Source organism: Rana temporaria, chromosome 4 (assembly GCF_905171775.1).
Source record: "Rana temporaria chromosome 4, aRanTem1.1, whole genome shotgun sequence".
Taxonomy (NCBI): domain Eukaryota; kingdom Metazoa; phylum Chordata; class Amphibia; order Anura; family Ranidae; genus Rana; species Rana temporaria.
In genome coordinates, this window is record NC_053492.1 from 164,258,310 (window position 1) to 164,276,269 (window position 17,960).

At 40.0% G+C, this 17,960-nt stretch overlaps 1 protein-coding gene across 4 annotated transcripts in view; it reads right to left on the reverse strand.

Moving 5' to 3' along the window:
• Positions 1-17,960, reverse strand: part of BCHE (butyrylcholinesterase) — a 110,617-nt gene that overhangs the window by 84,455 nt on the left and 8,202 nt on the right. For 2 of the 4 annotated variants that reach the window (XM_040349299.1, XM_040349301.1), the window contains exons 2-3: positions 17,391-17,439; positions 14,461-15,989 (exon numbers count right to left, since the gene is read on the reverse strand). In XM_040349299.1, coding sequence (XP_040205233.1) covers positions 14,461-15,980 — 1,520 coding nt within the window. In that variant the 5' untranslated portion in view covers positions 15,981-15,989; positions 17,391-17,439. The remainder of the gene's footprint in view (positions 1-14,460; positions 15,990-17,390; positions 17,440-17,960) is intronic. The other 2 variants (XM_040349302.1, XM_040349303.1) reach the window with 1 other exon arrangement.

The following is a 17,960-nucleotide window of genomic DNA, read 5'->3' on the forward strand; positions in this document are numbered from 1 at the left end:
GTGGCTTAAGACTTGAAGACTTGAAAGGTAGAGACATGATGTCACATGCTCCCCCACGCCTCAGATCATGAGCGCTCACAGCACAGCTACCCACCCTCTGTACAGTATGTGTGTCTCGTGCATGTGTCTCCTTTGCACAGCCATTCAATCACAAGAGAAGGGGGGGTGGGCAGTCAATCTAGATTTCCTGGTGTTGGGTTAAGACCCCTTTCACACTTGTGCGTCCTGAAAGTCGCGTGATTTTGCCGCAATTATGCAGCAATATGTATGCGATTTTGATGCGACTTAAAGCAATGTGTGGTGACCGGGGAGGGTGAGCCCCACGGCCACACACATGCGCTTGATGGTTAGCTACTTGGTTCTTGGGGCTAGGAGCCCAGGGTCAGGTGGTATTAACCCTTAGTGAGGGCCAGATGGTATTAACCCTCTCTGTCACGTGACGCCACTGTAGTCTTGGAATACCCCGGGAAACTACAGCTCCGGGGGCCTCCGTATCCCCGCTAGTTAGGATGGTAATAACACAGTCCACAACAGGGGTTAAAACAACGAAGGCTTTACTGGCATGAAGGCAGGTGTCAAAATCTTCACAGCGTTTAAACAGAGTGTCACAAGGGTTCTCCAGACAGTCTCTAGAGGACCACACAGCTAATAATGCTTGAGCTTGGCTGCTCATATATATATACTTGGCTGCAAAAGCCGGATTAGTAATTCAGGGCCTATGCTTAACTAGGCTGAAAAATAGATACACTTACTAAAGTGTCTGTAGACTTGAGGCTTTTCGCCGGAAAAACGGATTGATCCGATAAATGAGCTGAAGTACTGGTTCTGTAATGTTTAGGGATACTCCACTCTTTGCCGTATTTTCTCCTGAACTGGAAGCTTCTGGCCTGCACTTCTTCTCTGAATGTGTTTTGCTCTGCTCTGCCAGGAACTGTGTATAGTCTAGACTGGCTTAAACAGGAAGTACAATCCCTTATAAGGGCCTGTTTAGACTGAAGCCTATTGGTTGAGAGCTGTGGATCATAGAGACTGACCTGTAGTATAACACAACACAATAAGGTATTGTCTAGCATTTAGTCCTCCCGACTCTAATACACTCTGACTGAACATGAGATGGTAATACACTCTGACTGAACATGAGATGGCTGACTAAAACCTCTTAAAGCTATACACACCTAATAAACGTATTATCAACCATAACAGTATAAATCACATCATAACTAGCTGAGTCCCTGCAGGGGAGACCCCACAAGCCGAGGGCCTCAATCTGACAGGGCCTACAGCAAATACCTGTACTGGGACACCACAAATGCCTGTGTAATCTTGAGGTCTATTGACCTTAAATCGCATCAAAGTCAGACCAAAGTAGTGCAATGACTACTGTGAAGTCGCTGCGACTTTAAGACGCAAATATATGAATGGTACTCATTGGAAATCATGGGGTACGACTTATCATGCAACTTTTCAGTCCCAAGTCGCAGGAAAAGTCGCAGAAGTGTGTGTGAAAGGGGCCTAAGTCAGTGCAGCATAGCAGGGATGATTAAAGTTTCTAGATGCGAAACTAAGCTAAAAGGCTTGGTGCAGGTAAAACTTTGTTCAATGGCATGATCAGATTGTTTTATGTTATTCAGACTTACAATTACTTTAATATTAGTGAGGCACTTTAAGTGCCCTAATCCTTCCTAAATAATAGGGATCATTTACTAAAACTGTAGAGTGCAAAATCTGGTGCAGCTGTGCAACATTTTTATAAGGTTATTAATTGAAAATAAATCAACTAGAAGAAATGTTCCCTTAATTAATGCCGTTTGAGTGTTTTCCTGTGAGCAGCATTTTTCATGACACATAATTTTGGCGTTCAATAACGAAAATAAAATCTCATGTTTTGCCTAATATATGTAATTATCTTGTTTATATTATTTTATAAAGTGGTGTGTTGTTCCTAAACTGCCTATGTGTTTTAAAATGTCATTTAAATGAACTCGTGCAACTCTAGCATATGCATTCAGCATGGAAACTGTCTCATGGGCATTTGTGTTCTTACAAACTTTAAGAAAGCTTATACAGTACAGAAACAAAGAAATTGTGTTCAAAAAATGTAGCTACTCCAGATAGTAAAATTATTTTATCCTTATGCCAAGTACACACGATCGTCAAACTGATGAAAACGGTCCATCAGACCGTTCTCATCGGTTTGACCGATCGTGTGTGGGCCCCATCGGTTATTTATCCATAGGTTAAAAAAAAGAAATCTTGTTTTAAATTTAACCGATGGATACCTAACCGATAGAAAAAAAACGATCGTTGGTAGGCACAACCATTGGTTAAAAATACACGCATGCACAGAATCAACTTGACGCATGCTTGGAAGCATTGAACTTCGTTTTTTTCAGCACGTCGTTGTGTTTTATGTCACTGCGTTATGACACGATCGTTTTTTTAACCGATGGTGTGTAGGCACGACTGACCATCAGTCAGCTTCATCGGTTAACCGATGAAAATGGTCCATCAGACCGTTCTCATCGGATGGACCGATCGTGTGTACCCGGCATTAGAATGCACTCACACTAGCACTCTGAACTGGTCCAGGGCATGATTCAACCCTTTGGCCTGATACTTTTGTGCAGTGTTAGTGCTCTGAGCTGCACCTGGTTAAGTGTCCTGCACCTGGGACCACTTGGAACAGGTTCTCGGCGCAGTTCACTTTTGATCCAATATGGTTTTCTGAGGTATGAGTGCAAACTGCGCTGGAACACAGTTCTCTTAATAGAGGACTGTGCAGTGAAACACAAATTTATGGTCTGGTTAGCAGGGGAGTGTGCTCAGGAACACTTGCAAGTGTTAAGCCCTGTACACACAGGCGGGAATCCTGTCAGGAGAAAAAACGTTGGTTTTCCTGATGGGATTCTTGGCAAGCTTGCGTTACAAAGCCGTGTATACAGACGGCCACTCAAAGGAACCGCCATTCTTTAGAATAGCAAGAACATGGAGACGTCATCGACTACAACGAGCCCGTGTCTCATCACAGTCGATGCCGTCGCCGCCATCTTGCTACACATGCATGGTTTTTCACTGCATACAGACGACCGGTTTTCTCGGCAGGAAATACTCTGCCGGGAATCCAGACAGGAAAATAGAGAGTAGGGTTCTCTATTTTCCCGTTGGGATTCCCTGCTGTTTTCCTGATGGAAAAACTGCTAGGGAGCATACACACGGCCCAGGATTCTTGACCAAATGCTCTCCTGGCAGTTTTCCTGCCGGGAAAACCGGTCGTGTGTACAAGGCTTTACAGGGAACACTTCCTCACAATCCAGTGTGTTTGCAGACCAGCAGGGAAGTTGGGATAAGGGAGAATTGAATTTGAGCACAGTTCAGCTAAACTGGTCCGAGTGTGGGTGCACCCTTAAAGGACAACTTCCACTTCAACCCGTGAGTGCACTTGGAAAAAACGTGCCTTCCTCCCTGTTCCAGCAATCTTTACTGTGCAGCCATGCCTGGAACTAAAGTTTGACAAAAAAAAATGTTCTGGCCACTGGCCAGCTCTTCTTCCTTCTAAACATGCCTGTTGCAGCCCTATTAATCCTGACTGGTGACCTATACTGCTCAGGATGGTTGGAAGCTATACTCCTCAGGATGGTTGGAAGCTGCCATAGGTTCAGCTCATCCATGGAAGTGAATAAGGCTTTATAAATCAAGCATGCAGGAAAGGGAGACTGACATTTTCTTTTCAAAGGCTGTTTGGCACCAGGAAGGGCAGCACAGTGAAAATTGTTGGATCAGGGAGGAAGGTAAGTATTTTTTCCAGGGGGACTGCACTCAAGGGGCACTTAAAACATTAAATCAGCTACTGTATTAATGCTAAATCATTTTTCCACATATGATTTTGCCATGGTCTGACTAACCTAACACTGCTAGTAAAATTAACCAACATGGTGGCAGTTTTCATCATCCCTAAATGATTATTCAGGCTCCTGTGGAAGAACAAATACACAGAAAGTATTATCCTGTGCTCCATATGTCCCATCATTCAATGAGGAAACCTACTCTCACTCTCTACCCTTCTGTTCATCGTTCTCATCTGTTAAGCCGATTGGCGGACATTAGTGATCATTTTGGCAGCAAATTTCGATTTAGTTTTAGTCTTAGGACTAAAATGGCATTTTAGTTTTAGTCCCATTTTAGTCTTCTGCAATTGTTTTAGTTTTAGTCATTTTAGTCAACTAAATCTCCAGTAGATTTTAGTCGACTAAAATGTCCTATGTTTAATGCCCTGTACACACGATCGGTCCATCCGATGAAAACGGACTGATGGATTTTTTCATCAGTTATCCGATGAGGCTGACTGATGATCAGTCGTGCCTACACACCATCGGTTAAAAAAACGATCGTGTCAGAATGCGGTCACGTAAACCACGTACGACGGCACTATAAAGGGGAAGTTCAAATCCAATGGCACCACCCTTGGGGCTGCTTTAGCTGATTTTGTGTTAGTAAAAGACGATTTGCGCTTTTCTGTCTGTTACAGCGTGATGAATGTGCTATCTCCATAACGAATGCTAGTTTTATCAGAATGAGCGCTCCCGTCCCCTAATTTAGTCTGAGCATGCATGGATTTTTAACTGATGGACGTGCCCACAGACGATCGTTTTTTTTCCTATCGGTTAGTTTTTTTTTTTGTTAATGGCTCCTGTTAGCACAAGAACCTTATGAACAAATAATAAAAGAGCTATTACACAATATCGGTTAGTTAACCATCAGATAATTTTAAAACAAGTTCCTAGTTTTTTAACCGATGGATAAAAAAAAACGATGGGCCAACACACGATCGGTTAGTCTGATGAAAACGGTCCATCAGACCATTTTCATCAGACAAACCGATCACGTGTACGCGACATTAGTCTACTAAAATCTCCAGTACATTTTAGTCAACTAAAACTAATTTTAGTCCTCTAAAATCTAATGGGTGTAATTAAATTGTAATGCATTAGTTAACATTTCTCTACAATTTCCAAACTCATTATATACTGCTGGAGTGAAGAATCGAATATGTTATTATTTATGGTATTGAGGTATAAACATGCACTACAGACCAGTGTTAATTTTGAAGTCAAATTTCAATTTAGCTTTAGTCTTAGTCTTTTGACTAAAATGCCATTTTAGTTTTAGTCCCATTTTAGTCTTTTGACTAAAATGCCATTTTCGTTTTAGTCGTATTTTAGTCATCTCAACTGTTTTAGTTGTATTTTAGTTGACTAAAATAGTATTCATTTAGTCGACTAAAATGTTTTAGTCGTTTTGGTTGAATAAATTAACATGGGTGGACATCCTGAGGGGGTTCAAATATTTAAATGTTCATCGTTATATCTCAGCAGAGCTGAACAGGAGAGAGCAGGACAGGAGAACACCCATCTCTGGCATTACCGTATTTTCCGGCGTATAAGACGACTTTTTACACCGGAATTTCACAGCCAAAATCCGGGGGTCGTCTTATACGCCGGGTACAGCAGCTGCTCGATCGATATCAGCTTCCGGGTGCTCTGTACGGCAGCATGTATTCTGTATATGCGCCGCTTAGCCAATCCCGATGCACTGTGTGATGACAGAGCATGCTAAGCCTGCTCGGATTGGAGTAATGACCTCTGCCAATCCGAGCAGGCTACATTTATGTAGCCTGCTCGGATTGGCAGAGGTTGTTATCCAATCCGAGCAGGCTTAGCATGCTCTGTCATCAACACAGTGCATCGGGATTGGCTGAGCGCGCATATACAGAATACATGCAGCCGTACAGAGCACCCGGCAGCTGATATCGAGCATAGGGATTGGCAGCATGTTAGGGGGTCGTCTTATATGCCGAGTCGTCTTATACGCCGGCAAATACGGTACATACTCGGAGAAGCTGACAATTCCCAGTTAGTAAGCAAGATTTTTCTAATGTTCGAGCTTCGACCAACTAGTTCCCTTTCTGTTCTGTCCACCTATCTGTTGATAGATTGTCTAAAAATTGAACAATAGCAATATTTTGTTTGCTATCTGGGTGTGTAATTCCAGAGGTGGGTGTATCTCTCTTCTTTTCAGTGCTGCTAAAATAGAAGACAGTTTTTATATTTGCCTCATTCAAATTTGTGGACTCTTCTGACAATGTGGAGGATATAGGAAAATGTGGACACTGCTTTTCAAAGGAGTTGGAAGTCTCAGTCAATGAACACAATGAAAACGAACAGGAAATAATTATCTACAAGTAAAAAAAGAGTAAATGTAAGAACAAGGGCAAAAAAGAGGAGGGCCCAAAGATGCCCAACTGGTTATTTGTCCATAAAACAAACTGAAAGGTACATTAATGGCATCAATATTTTATTATACAAAGTTCATAAAATGTATATCACAAAAAAAGACTACACGAGATATTAAAAATGTAAAACAATAAAAAAATACAAGTAAGCTAAATATCATAATTGTCATAATTAAAGTTGTTTTTTTGCCATCAGCACCACTTCCTCAGGACTTAATTCAAATATAACAGTTTCCTTTCAATCTTTAGACTACAGATTAAAAAACAGAGATCAATATATTGCATAGATATACTAACAATATATAATGTCGCATGATATGCCAAATGCATGTAAAACATCTATTCAACTGAGGGGATGTGGAACGAAGGGGAAAAAAACATGCATGCAACATACTTAAAAAGACAGTACACTCATGTGGATGAATGGTTACATATTCCTAGGCTATGGGGAGGCAAGCAAAGGACAGCCAATGGAGAGGCTAACATGGCGGAATTCAATTCGGACCAGGGTAAATATACCAAAAAACAAGAAATAAATAGCACACACAGTAGCCATGTCTATACTGCAGCAACAAATAGCATATTGTATGTTCATTTAGGAATGGACAACTCACCCTCAGTTGGTTGAGTATCCAAAAAAAAGATAAGAACCTGGATTTCTGGTCAAGTAACACCTTCAAATAGAGAGCAAAATAGAGAAGACTATATGTAGCTGGGTGACAGCATACCATCCCTATACTAAAGATGATATCATAAAATAAATATACCAAAAAAGATGCCATATATTCAGCTACATGCTAATAGTCTTTCATGAACCTCCCAAAGTAGCCAAACAAATCCACCAACAATGTCTCAAACCATTCCCAGTAGTCCCAGTGCCTCCCAAGGACACTCCCCCAGACAACCCAATAAAGACAACAAATCCAATAAGAATGGATATGTGTCCCAGGAGGAGGTCTCCATTGGCAGAAACCAAACAAGCTGCCCTGAGGATTTTCAAAGGTGTGTTCAGTGTTTTCAAAATAAGGGAAAAGCCAGGAAAATACAGGGTGTGCCACAATCCAGAGGGAGCAACTGTCAGGGATAGACTGAGAGATAAATGCAGTCAAAAATCACACCTTTTAACGTAATTGTAATAATGGTTTAGATCAGTTAACATAGTCAAAGCATAAGACAGGGATCGAAAGCCAACGTGGGTAGTCAAACAAGCCAGTAATCAGGAAACCAGAGATCAGCATAGTCAGAGGCAGAAGAACAGGGTCAGGAACCAGAAGGGACATCAGGTGGGCAAGGTCTTTCACAGGAACACAGCAGAGAAACTCCAGCTATGTTGACCAGGCAAAGGCATGAAAGGAATGAACAAGGCAGTTTAAATGGCCAGACTGACGAGCAGATAATGATAACCAGCTGAGTCACTGAGGAATCAATGAGTGCTGACAATTATCCGACAGCTAAGCAGACTGAGCACAGAGAAGAGAGCTGCTGAGAGCCCAGCCCTGACAGAATCCATATTCAACCTCATGTGGAGAGCTTACTGTTCTTATTAAAGGACACAATACACCTTCTGATGATTTTGTAAGTGTTAAATGTAGATGAGCATACCTTTTTAACTTCTGTCAATGTAGAATCAATGTAGAATCACTCTAATCATGTGTCCCACATAAGAAGGGTTTAAGAGTTGTGGGAAGATTTTTGAAGGAAAGAAGTAGAGTTTGGACATACAATGCACTTATCTTTGAATTGTTAGTGTTCATACTGACACACATTATTTTTATGTTTAACTGCTCCTCCAGGTGCAGGGGGTAAAGATGGGGACAACTTATGCCCTATTATATGCCAAATCGTACCTGGGGGGATGGGAGTGGTTGATCTTTGCTTCAGATGAACTATCAATTTACCGCTGCCACATCAGTCTGTGGCAGAAGAATATTAATGACATTCTTGTTTTCTGGACAGGCCCACGTTAATATTTAATTGAGTTTGTCAAATGTTTCAATACAAATAATGGGAATAATTTAGCCCTAATTATGACAGAAAATCTTTGCCTTTTTTGGATCTGATGATGGAAAAATTTCCACAAACCTGTTTAGAAAACCAATGATTGGTAATGCCGTGTTACATTTGGATTGTGCACACCCTAAGCATGCGATTAGAAGTATATCTGTTGGGCAATATCTGCATGTTTCCTAGGAATTCCTTAAATGATCAGGATTTCGAAGAACAGGCACATCTTTTGAGAGAAAGTTTTCTTTGAAGTGGCTATAGCAAAAAATCCTTAAAGAGAGCATATCAAATAGCAAAAACTAGCCCACGGGAACTTTTACTATTTCAGAATGAACAGGAAAAGAAAAAGATGAAACTGAGATTCAACAGACAAAATGAGAAAGTAAGTAAGGGATAGTTTACAAAGACTTTGGCATTTCCTTACAGAGGACAACATTACTAAACATTTTGTGGAGGATCGCCCATGCCTAACCTTTAGGCGGGGTCGCTCTTTTAAAGATATTTTGGTACAAAGTCACTTTCATATAGAAAGAAGACATGATCCATGCAGGTCATGCCAAAAATTTGCTTTTAGATGTAGCAATTTTGCTTTTGTAAATTTCTGCAAGTGTTGAAGGATCTCATAACAATAGAGTCTGTTAAATTTACCTTAACCACTTGACGCCGACCAATGACAGATTGACGGCGGCAAAGTGGTTGCAGAATCCTGACCGGACGTCATATGACGTCCTCAGGATTCTGAGCCGCTGCGCGCCCCCGGGGGCGCACATCGCGGCGATCGTTGTTGCGGGGTGTCAGTCTGACACCCTGCAACACCGATCTCGGTAAAGAGTCTCTCACGGAGACTCTTTACCACGTGATCAGCCGTGTCCAACCACGGCTGATCACGATGTAAACAGGAAGAGCCGTTGACGGCTCTTCCTCACTTGCGTCTGACAGACGCGAGTAGAGGAGAGCCGAACGGCTGCTCTCCTGACAGGGGGGTTCGCGCTGATTGTTTATCAGCGCAGCCCCCCTCGGATCGCCACATGGACCACCAGGGAAGAGCAGATCCAAAAAAAGGCCAAAAAAAAAAAAAAAAGGCTGTAAAAAAAAAAAAAAAAGGGCAGATCAAAAAAAAAAAGCTAAAAAAAAAAAAAAAAAAACATTAAAAAAAAAAGATGCCAATCAGTGCCCACAAATGGGCACTGACTGGCAACATAGGTTAATCAGTGCCGCCCCAGTGTCCATCAGTGCCACCCTACAGTGTCCATCAGTGCCACCCCACAGTGTCCATCCATGCCCAGTACCCACCTATCAGTGCCCATCTGTGCCACCCATAAGTAGCCATCAGTGCCACCCATAAGTGCCGCCCATGAGTGCCCATCTGTGCCGCCTATGAGTGCCCATCTGTGCCGCCTATGTGTGCCCATCAGTGCCGCCTATGTGTGCCCATCAGTGCCGCCTATGTGTGCCCATCAGTGCCGCATACAAGCGCCGCCAATCAGTGCCACCTCATCTGTGCCCGTCAGTACTACCTCATCGATGTCCATCAGTGCCATCTCATCGGTGCCCATCAGTGCCGCCATATCAGTGCCCGTAATTGAAAGAGAAAACTTACTTATTTACAAAAAAATTAACAGAAAAAAATAAAAACATATTTTTTTTCAAAATTTTCAGTCTTTTTTTAGTTGTTGCACAAAAAAAAATCGCAGAGGTGATCAAATACCACCAAAAGAAAGCTCTATTTTTGGGAAAAAAAGGACGCCAATTTTGTTTGGGTACAGTGTAGCATGACCGCGCAATTGTCATTCAAAGTGCGACAGTGCTGAAAGCTGAAAATTGGCTTGGGCGGGAAGGTGTATACGTGCCCTGTATGGAAGTGGTTAAAGGATTTTTTGAATCGTGAAAACACTGGTATTGTTTATTTACTTAACTGTGGCTGTGATGTCTTTTACATGGGAAAGACATGGAGGATGTTCTGGCATGTGCAATAGATCATGTGACTGATATTAAGGGAGGCAATCTAGATTGGTAGACAATTTTAGAAAAACATGATTATTAGTTGGAGTCATTACAGTTTTTTTTGCACTTGCCAGAATACACCCCCATGTGCATGGGAGAGACTTTGATCAATATATACTACATGTTGAGGACATTTTTAAGCTACATGCTACATATCCACTAGGCCTCAACAATACCATTAGTTATGTCGCTTTTTAATGGAATTCAGTGCCATCCTGTGACAAGACAGTGGTTTCCTTTCTTATGTTACATATTTATATCTTGGTCAACAAAATAGGTTTTGATTGAATGCCTAATAGGAAGGGGGGAGTGAATGAGTGGGATATGTTATTATAGGAATGATATATATAGAATATTATATATACAGTACAGACCAAAAGTTTGGACACACCTTCTCATTCAAAGAGTTTTCTTTATTTTCATGACTATGAAAATTGTAGATTCACACTGAAGGCATCAAAACTATGAATTAACACATGTGGAATTATACATAACAAAAAAGTGTGAAACAACTGAAAATATATTTCATATTCTAGGTTCTTCAAAGTAGCCACCTTCTGCTTTGATTACTGCTTTGCACACTCTTGCCATTCTCAAGAGGTAGTCACCTGGCGCAGCACCCCATAACTCTCCTTCTTGGTCAAATAGCCCTTACACAGCCTGGAGGTGTGTTTGGGGTCATTGTCCTGTTGAAAAATAAATGATGGTCCAACTAAACGCAAACCGGATGGAATAGCATGCCGCTGCAAGATGCTGTGGTAGCCATGCTGGTTCAGTATGCCTTCAATTTTGAATAAATCCCCAACAGTGTCACCAGCAAAGCACCCCCACACCATCACACCTCCTCCTCCATGCTTCACGGTGGGAACCAGGCATGTAGAGTCCATCCGTTCACCTTTTCTGCGTCGCACAAAGACACAGGGGTTGGAACCAAAGATCTCAAGTTTGGACTCATTAGACCAAAGCACAGATTTCCACTGGTCTAATGTCCATTCCTTGTGTTTATTAGCCCAAACAAGTCTCTTCTGCTTGTTTCCTTTCTTTAGCAGTGGTTTCCTAGCAGATATTCTACCATGAAGGCCTGATTCACACAGTCTCCTCTTAACAGTTCTAGAGATGTGTCTGCTACAAAAGGTGGCTACTTTGAAGAACCTAGAATATGAAATATATTTTCAGTTGTTTCACACTTTTTTGTTATGTATAATTCCACATGTGTTAATTCATAGTTGTGATGCCTTCAGTGTGAATCTACAATTTTCATAGTCATGAAAATAAAGAAAACTCTTTGAATGAGAAGGTGTGTCCAAACTTTTGGTCTGTACTATATATATATATATATATATATATATATATATATATATATATATATATATATATGGTTGTAACATAATAAACCCTTCTTTATTGTCCCTTCTAAGTCACCTGAAAACATTTTGGAGGCCAGAAAGTGCATTATTGGTAATTGGTTGCAATAACGGTGAAAGAGCACATTTTCACAAGCTGTAGATGACAGATAGGGATGAGCTTTGAGTTCGAGTCGAACTCATGTTTGACTCGAACATTGCATGTTAATTGAAGGGCCTGGTAATTGAATTCAGGGGGACCCCCATGCTTTTTTTTTATATGAATGACTTTTCTTTGAATTGCCGGGAGCCGACAATTCATTATAGCCGCGAGTGATTTTAAATGATTTTTTTTCCTTCAGAAATTACACTTTGTGCAGAGACAGTTCTAAGCACGGGAAACATGTGCTGCTTCACAGGCATACTTTACACCCCCCCCCCTAAAGGAATATTTCACTTTTATTGTTTCACTTTAACCACTTGCTTACTGGGCACATAAACCCCCTTCGTTCCCAGGCGAAATCTCAGCGTCCGGCACTGCGTCGCTTTAACTGACAATTGCGCGGTCGTGCGACGTGGCTCCCAAACAAAATTGGCGTCCTTTTTTCCCCACAAATAGAGCTTTCTTTTGGTGGTATTTGATCACCTCTGCGGTTTTTATTTTTTGCGCTATAAACAAAAAAAGAGCAACAATTTAAAAAAAATATATATTTTTTTTACTTGTTGCTATAATAAATATCCCAATTTTTTTTTAAAAAACTATTTTTTTTCTCAGTTAAGGCCGATACGTATTTTTCGACGTATTTTTGTAAAAAAAAAAAAAAATCACAATAAGCGACTGGTTTGCGCAAAAGTTATAGCGCCTACAAAATGGGGAACAGAATTATGATTTTTTTTATTATTTTTTTTTTTACTAGTAATGGCGGCGATCTGCGATTTTTATTGGGACTGGGATATTGCGGCGGACGTATCGGACACTTTTGACACAAATTTGGCGCCATTCACATTTATACGGCGATCAGTGCTATAAAAATGCACTAATTACTGTATAAATGTGACTGGCAGTGAAGGGGTTAACACTAGGGGGTGAGGAAGGGGTTAAATGTGTAGCCTGGGTGTGTTATAACTGTGTGGGGGGAGGGGGGTGACTGGGGGAGGGGACCGATGCTGTGTCTCTATGTACAAGAGACACAGATCGGTCTCCTCTCCTCTGACAGCACGTGGAGCTCTGTGTTTACACACAGAGCTCCACGTCCCTGCTGTCACCTGCCGTGTCACCGACGATCGCGTGTACCCGGCGGACATCGCGGCCGCCAGGTACACGCATCGGGTCTTCGGCGATGCGTCGGGACAGTTTTTACCCGCCGCGCGCCACCCAGTGGCGCGCGCGGGTAATGCACATAAAGGCCTTTTTAAACGGCCACTTGGCACTTGAGAGCCGCGCTGCGGACGTATTTCGTCTATAGCGCGGATCTCAAGTGGTTAAGCATTATTAAAATCACTTCTCCCAAAAAAATGTCCGTTTTTAAAAAAAATGTTGCACTTTATTTATTAGCAGCCACCAAAACCCAAGGATGCAAAAGTATAAGGTGGAGATTGTTATATATTATCTTTCCTTATGTTGTTGCATGTTTAATTACCCTTTGCTCTTATTTGATTAATAAGCCTGACAGAGTAAACCTTTCTTTATAAAAATATTTTAAAGCAACACGATCGAGTATGCAAGCAGTAAATCTGAGTGTAACAAAATGCAGGTGGCCTTGGAAAAACTGTAATGCCCTGTACACACAATCGGTTCGTCTGATGAAAACGAACCGATGGATTTTTTCATCAGATATCCGATGAAGCTGACTTTCATCAGTCTTGCCTACACACCATCAGTTAAAAATCTGATCGTGGTGAGGTAAAACACAATGACGTTCAGAGAAAAATGAAGTTCAATGCTTCTGAGCATGCGTCGACTTGATTCTGAGCATGCATGGATTTTTGACCAATGGATTTCCCCAAAGACGATCATTTTTTTCTATAGGTTTTTTAACCATAAGAAAAATTTATGTTTAAATGTTTTTATTGAGATTTTTCCATAAGAAAAATTTAAAACGGGTTCTATTTTTTTTCACCAATGGGAAAAAAACTGATGGGGCCCACACACGATTGGTTTGTCCGATGTAAACGGTCCATCTGTCAGTTTTCATCAGACAAACCGATCGTGTGTACAGGGCATTAGCTTTGAAATAACCCAGGATATGTACATATGTGAGTTGTGATGCAACTGAGTCGATGTTTAGTCTCATTTAGAACAGCTGTGGCTTTTGACTTTATCTGTGGTTGTTCATGTAGAACCTAAATACAGAGAAATCTTAAGGGACACCAATGGCTGTATTTATAAGAATGAAAAAAAATCACATAACATTTCACCTTGTGAAAGTGCATGTACATTTGTTCTACGCGAAAAAAGGAGGAAACATTTAAAAAATAATGTTAGGCTATGTCCTGCTCTGATCAACAGTTTTTTCATTGATTTTAAACACAAACCTATCAACATTTACACTTAAATCAATCAAAAACATTCCACTAGCACAACAAAAAAAACTAATAGCACTTCCTTTTCTGCCCCATTCACTCTGAAGAAATGTACATGCACTTTTACCAACTGAAATGCTATATGATTTTTTTTTTTTTTTAAAGTTCACCTCTATGTGTTATAGTCATATTACTGAAACGTTTTTTTTTTAAAATAAGATAATGTGTAAGACTTTTTATCTGTTAATAAATTATGCATAATGTACCTTATATATATTTAATGGAAAAAGAGCTTACCCAGTTTTTGCAAAGTTTGCCCAGTATCTCATTATGTTTCTGCTCAGAATTTCTTCCTCCTTTGTATAATTAAGTCTTCTGTACATTGGGATTCCAAATACAAATTCAATCTCATATCCGTGCATTACTCCCATCCAACTTGGCCAAGCCATCTTGGAAGATCTGTGACTGAAGAAGTACAAATAAGCTTTGTTTCCAAGCTCAGAATTTCTGTTTGTGAATTCCAGAAGTGGACATATAAAATTGTAATCTCCCACAATATCATCCATGGCATCCCGATTGTGAATGGGATTCTTTTCATCTTCCCAGTTTGTATAATGAAAAAGGATAGAGTCTATTGCAAGTTCAGTGGCTTTCGGAAAAGCCAGTTTTACACTGTCATGGAATTGAGTCCGATTTATAAAACTTTCATGATCTTTGCTAAATCCAGGTAGTAGATACACTAAGAAATATGATCCCTCATCTTTATTAACACCAGTTAATATCTGTGTGTTCTTTTTAAGCTGTCCAAGTTGTAACAAATGTGTAGGTAAATCATTAAGAAAATCTCCATCAACTGTTGGAGGAAAATTTATTTCTATTAATGATCCCTGTGTAAGAACAGAAAATGAATTTTCAATTATTTCTTGAGGAGTCTTACTCCGAAGGCAAGCAATTATTTCAGTTTCATTTCTGAAGGAACAGCTTAATAGGTTTGAAAATGTAAGCGCTCGAGTGCGGGCTTCTGTACTACCGACAACACCCCAAGGGGCATTAGCAGTCCCGCTTTGCATGATAGCTCTTGTGAAATAAGGATGGCTTTTAGGAGAAAGCAGGTGATAACTGACTGACCCGGCTCCAGCACTTTCTCCAAAAAGTGTTATGCTTTTGGGGTTCCCACCAAATGCTGCAATATTCTCGTAGACCCACTTCAGAGCCAATCTTTGATCAAACAAACCAACATTCCCTGGAGCCTCAGAATTACCGGGGAAAGCCATAAATCCTAATGCACCCACTCTGTAGTTAAATGACACAACAATGACGCGTTCATTGCGTGCCAGAAACTTCCCATCATAAATATCTAAAGAGGATGTTCCTGTTTCAAATCCACCACCATATATCCATACCATGACACTGGCATTTCTTGGCTTTGGGCTGGGTATCCATATATTAAGGTAAAGACAGTCTTCACTCAGTTCAGTGTTAGGATTCCACATTTCAGCACCAGAAAAACCAGGGAATGCTTGGTCAACATACTGATAACAAGAATTTCCATAGTTTGTGGCATTCCATACTGTAGTCCAAGATTTGATGGGTTCTGGTCTTTTAAATCTTAGAGCTCCTACTGGGGGTTCTGCATAAGGTATTCCGAGAAATGCTGTGATTGTCTTAGAAAACACTGGTATCTGATACCCTCTTACTTTGCCATCTTTGGTCAGAACAACGTCATCATCTTCACATTGGACATTTGTGCAAAACAGATATATTACAGTCAAGCAGATTGCAGAGATTTTCTTTTCATGTGAGAGATTGTACCACATCACTGATAACTACAACACATAAAACAATTTGTTACAGATTTTAATAATATACACATAGGAAGTTATTCATGGCATTGATGACATTATTGTATCACTGAATATTTAACAAATCTTCATGAATAAGTGTACAACAAATCTTTTTTTTAGTGGGGCAATGTCCCACCAAAATGTTACATAGTTGGAAAAAAGACACATGCCTACTGAGTAATAGAAACATATATACATTATTACCTGCATCTGCAGAACTCTAAACCCACAGTTATCCAGAAGAAGAAATTTCACAAAGTCTGCTCCAATTTTATCCAACAGGGAAAAAATTCCTATCTGATCCTCTAAGGTAATTTGATATTCCGTGGATCAACAAACTTTGGCTTTATTACTCATAAGTATTAATAGCCAATTAAATTATGTGCAACTTTTTTTTTTTAAACAATCTACAGAGTTGGCCAGAACTAGCTTCAGTGGGTTTGTCCTAAAAACTACTTATTTTGCTTTAGATAAAGTCCTGTTTCATGCTTTCAATTATGTTCCTTTCATATGAGCCAATTTAGAAAATTAAAGTTAAACATATTTTTCCTAAACACAGTACTGAAACAAGATAGAAACATATTACATTTTAAACAGTATCATGTCCTCAATTATCAGGGCTAAACTTAGAACTGTCTGTTTCACTCCGTAACAGATATATTCAAGAATTCTCATCCCAGGGTAGATCTGATGATGATTGAAAGCTACATAGCTAGGCAACAGATGCAGTTCTTATTCCAGGTACTGAAATTCAGTATTGTTTATTTTAACATATGCTTTTATAGTAGGTTACCCTTCAGTTATATTTAGACAGCCATTACGTTTTGTTCTATTCTAGACAAACTGTCCACATTCTTTATATCAGGATTCTAATTGATATGTGTGTGTAACAGCATACTTTAAAAAGGAAAAGGAGAATAGAAGAATACAATAAAGCAAGAAATGCTCAATCACAGTATATTAACAAAACAAGTCAATTTAATTGTGATTTTTGTAGCTTATTTGTTGTGTGATCACATCTATTCACTAACTGTCTGTGATATAGTGATATATTGTGGTGGTATGTATAATAAAAGTTACATAGTTGGTAAGGTTAAATAAAGACAACAGCCCATCCAGTTCCAACTGTGTAAGTGCGTGTGTATAAAAATCATCTTCCATATCTCCGTATATTCACACGGTCACACTCACAGAGCTTGCGGCGTGCCCACAATGCCTTGTCTTAAAGGGCAACGTATATGTACATTAATCTGCCCAGCCATGCCATTCTGCCGAAGTATATCCGCGTGAGCTGGTCGGCAAGTGGTTTCAATATAAATGTAATTTTTAAACACCTAAATTCTTCTAATATAGGTAAGCAACTTTACAAATATAACCTCTTACCTTTGCCTTTATTATTATTGGGATATGATACAGGTCTGGTGCACTGTAACTGAAGAGAAAGGGAGAGAACAAGAAAGACATTTGCTTCACCTATTTGTTTGATTCAATGTGGATAATTTATAAAAACACTAAGATTGTTTATTTTGCAAACTCATTAAGCTAAATTAACAACATTGAGCTGTGTTTTTTAAAGTTCCCTCACACATGATTGAGTATTCAGAGTGAACATTATTATTATTATTTCAGGTACTTATATAGCGCCGTCAATTTATGCAGCGCTTTACATATACATACATTGTACATTCACATCAGTTCCTACCCTCAAGGAACTTACAATCTAAGGTGAACATTGGTTCATGTTGTTAATATGCTCATTCCTTTTTGCAAGATGAACACTTTCCTAAGCCAACATTCCATGCTTCTTTAGAATCTTCATAGTGTTCACTGCCAGAAGAGATACTTTCTTTACTGCATAGAACTCCTGTATTTCCTGTATATCACATACTGCTACAAGCAGGCAGCCCTTTATGAGTATACCTAAGCCCTGCCCACCCCTTATTACATATGATT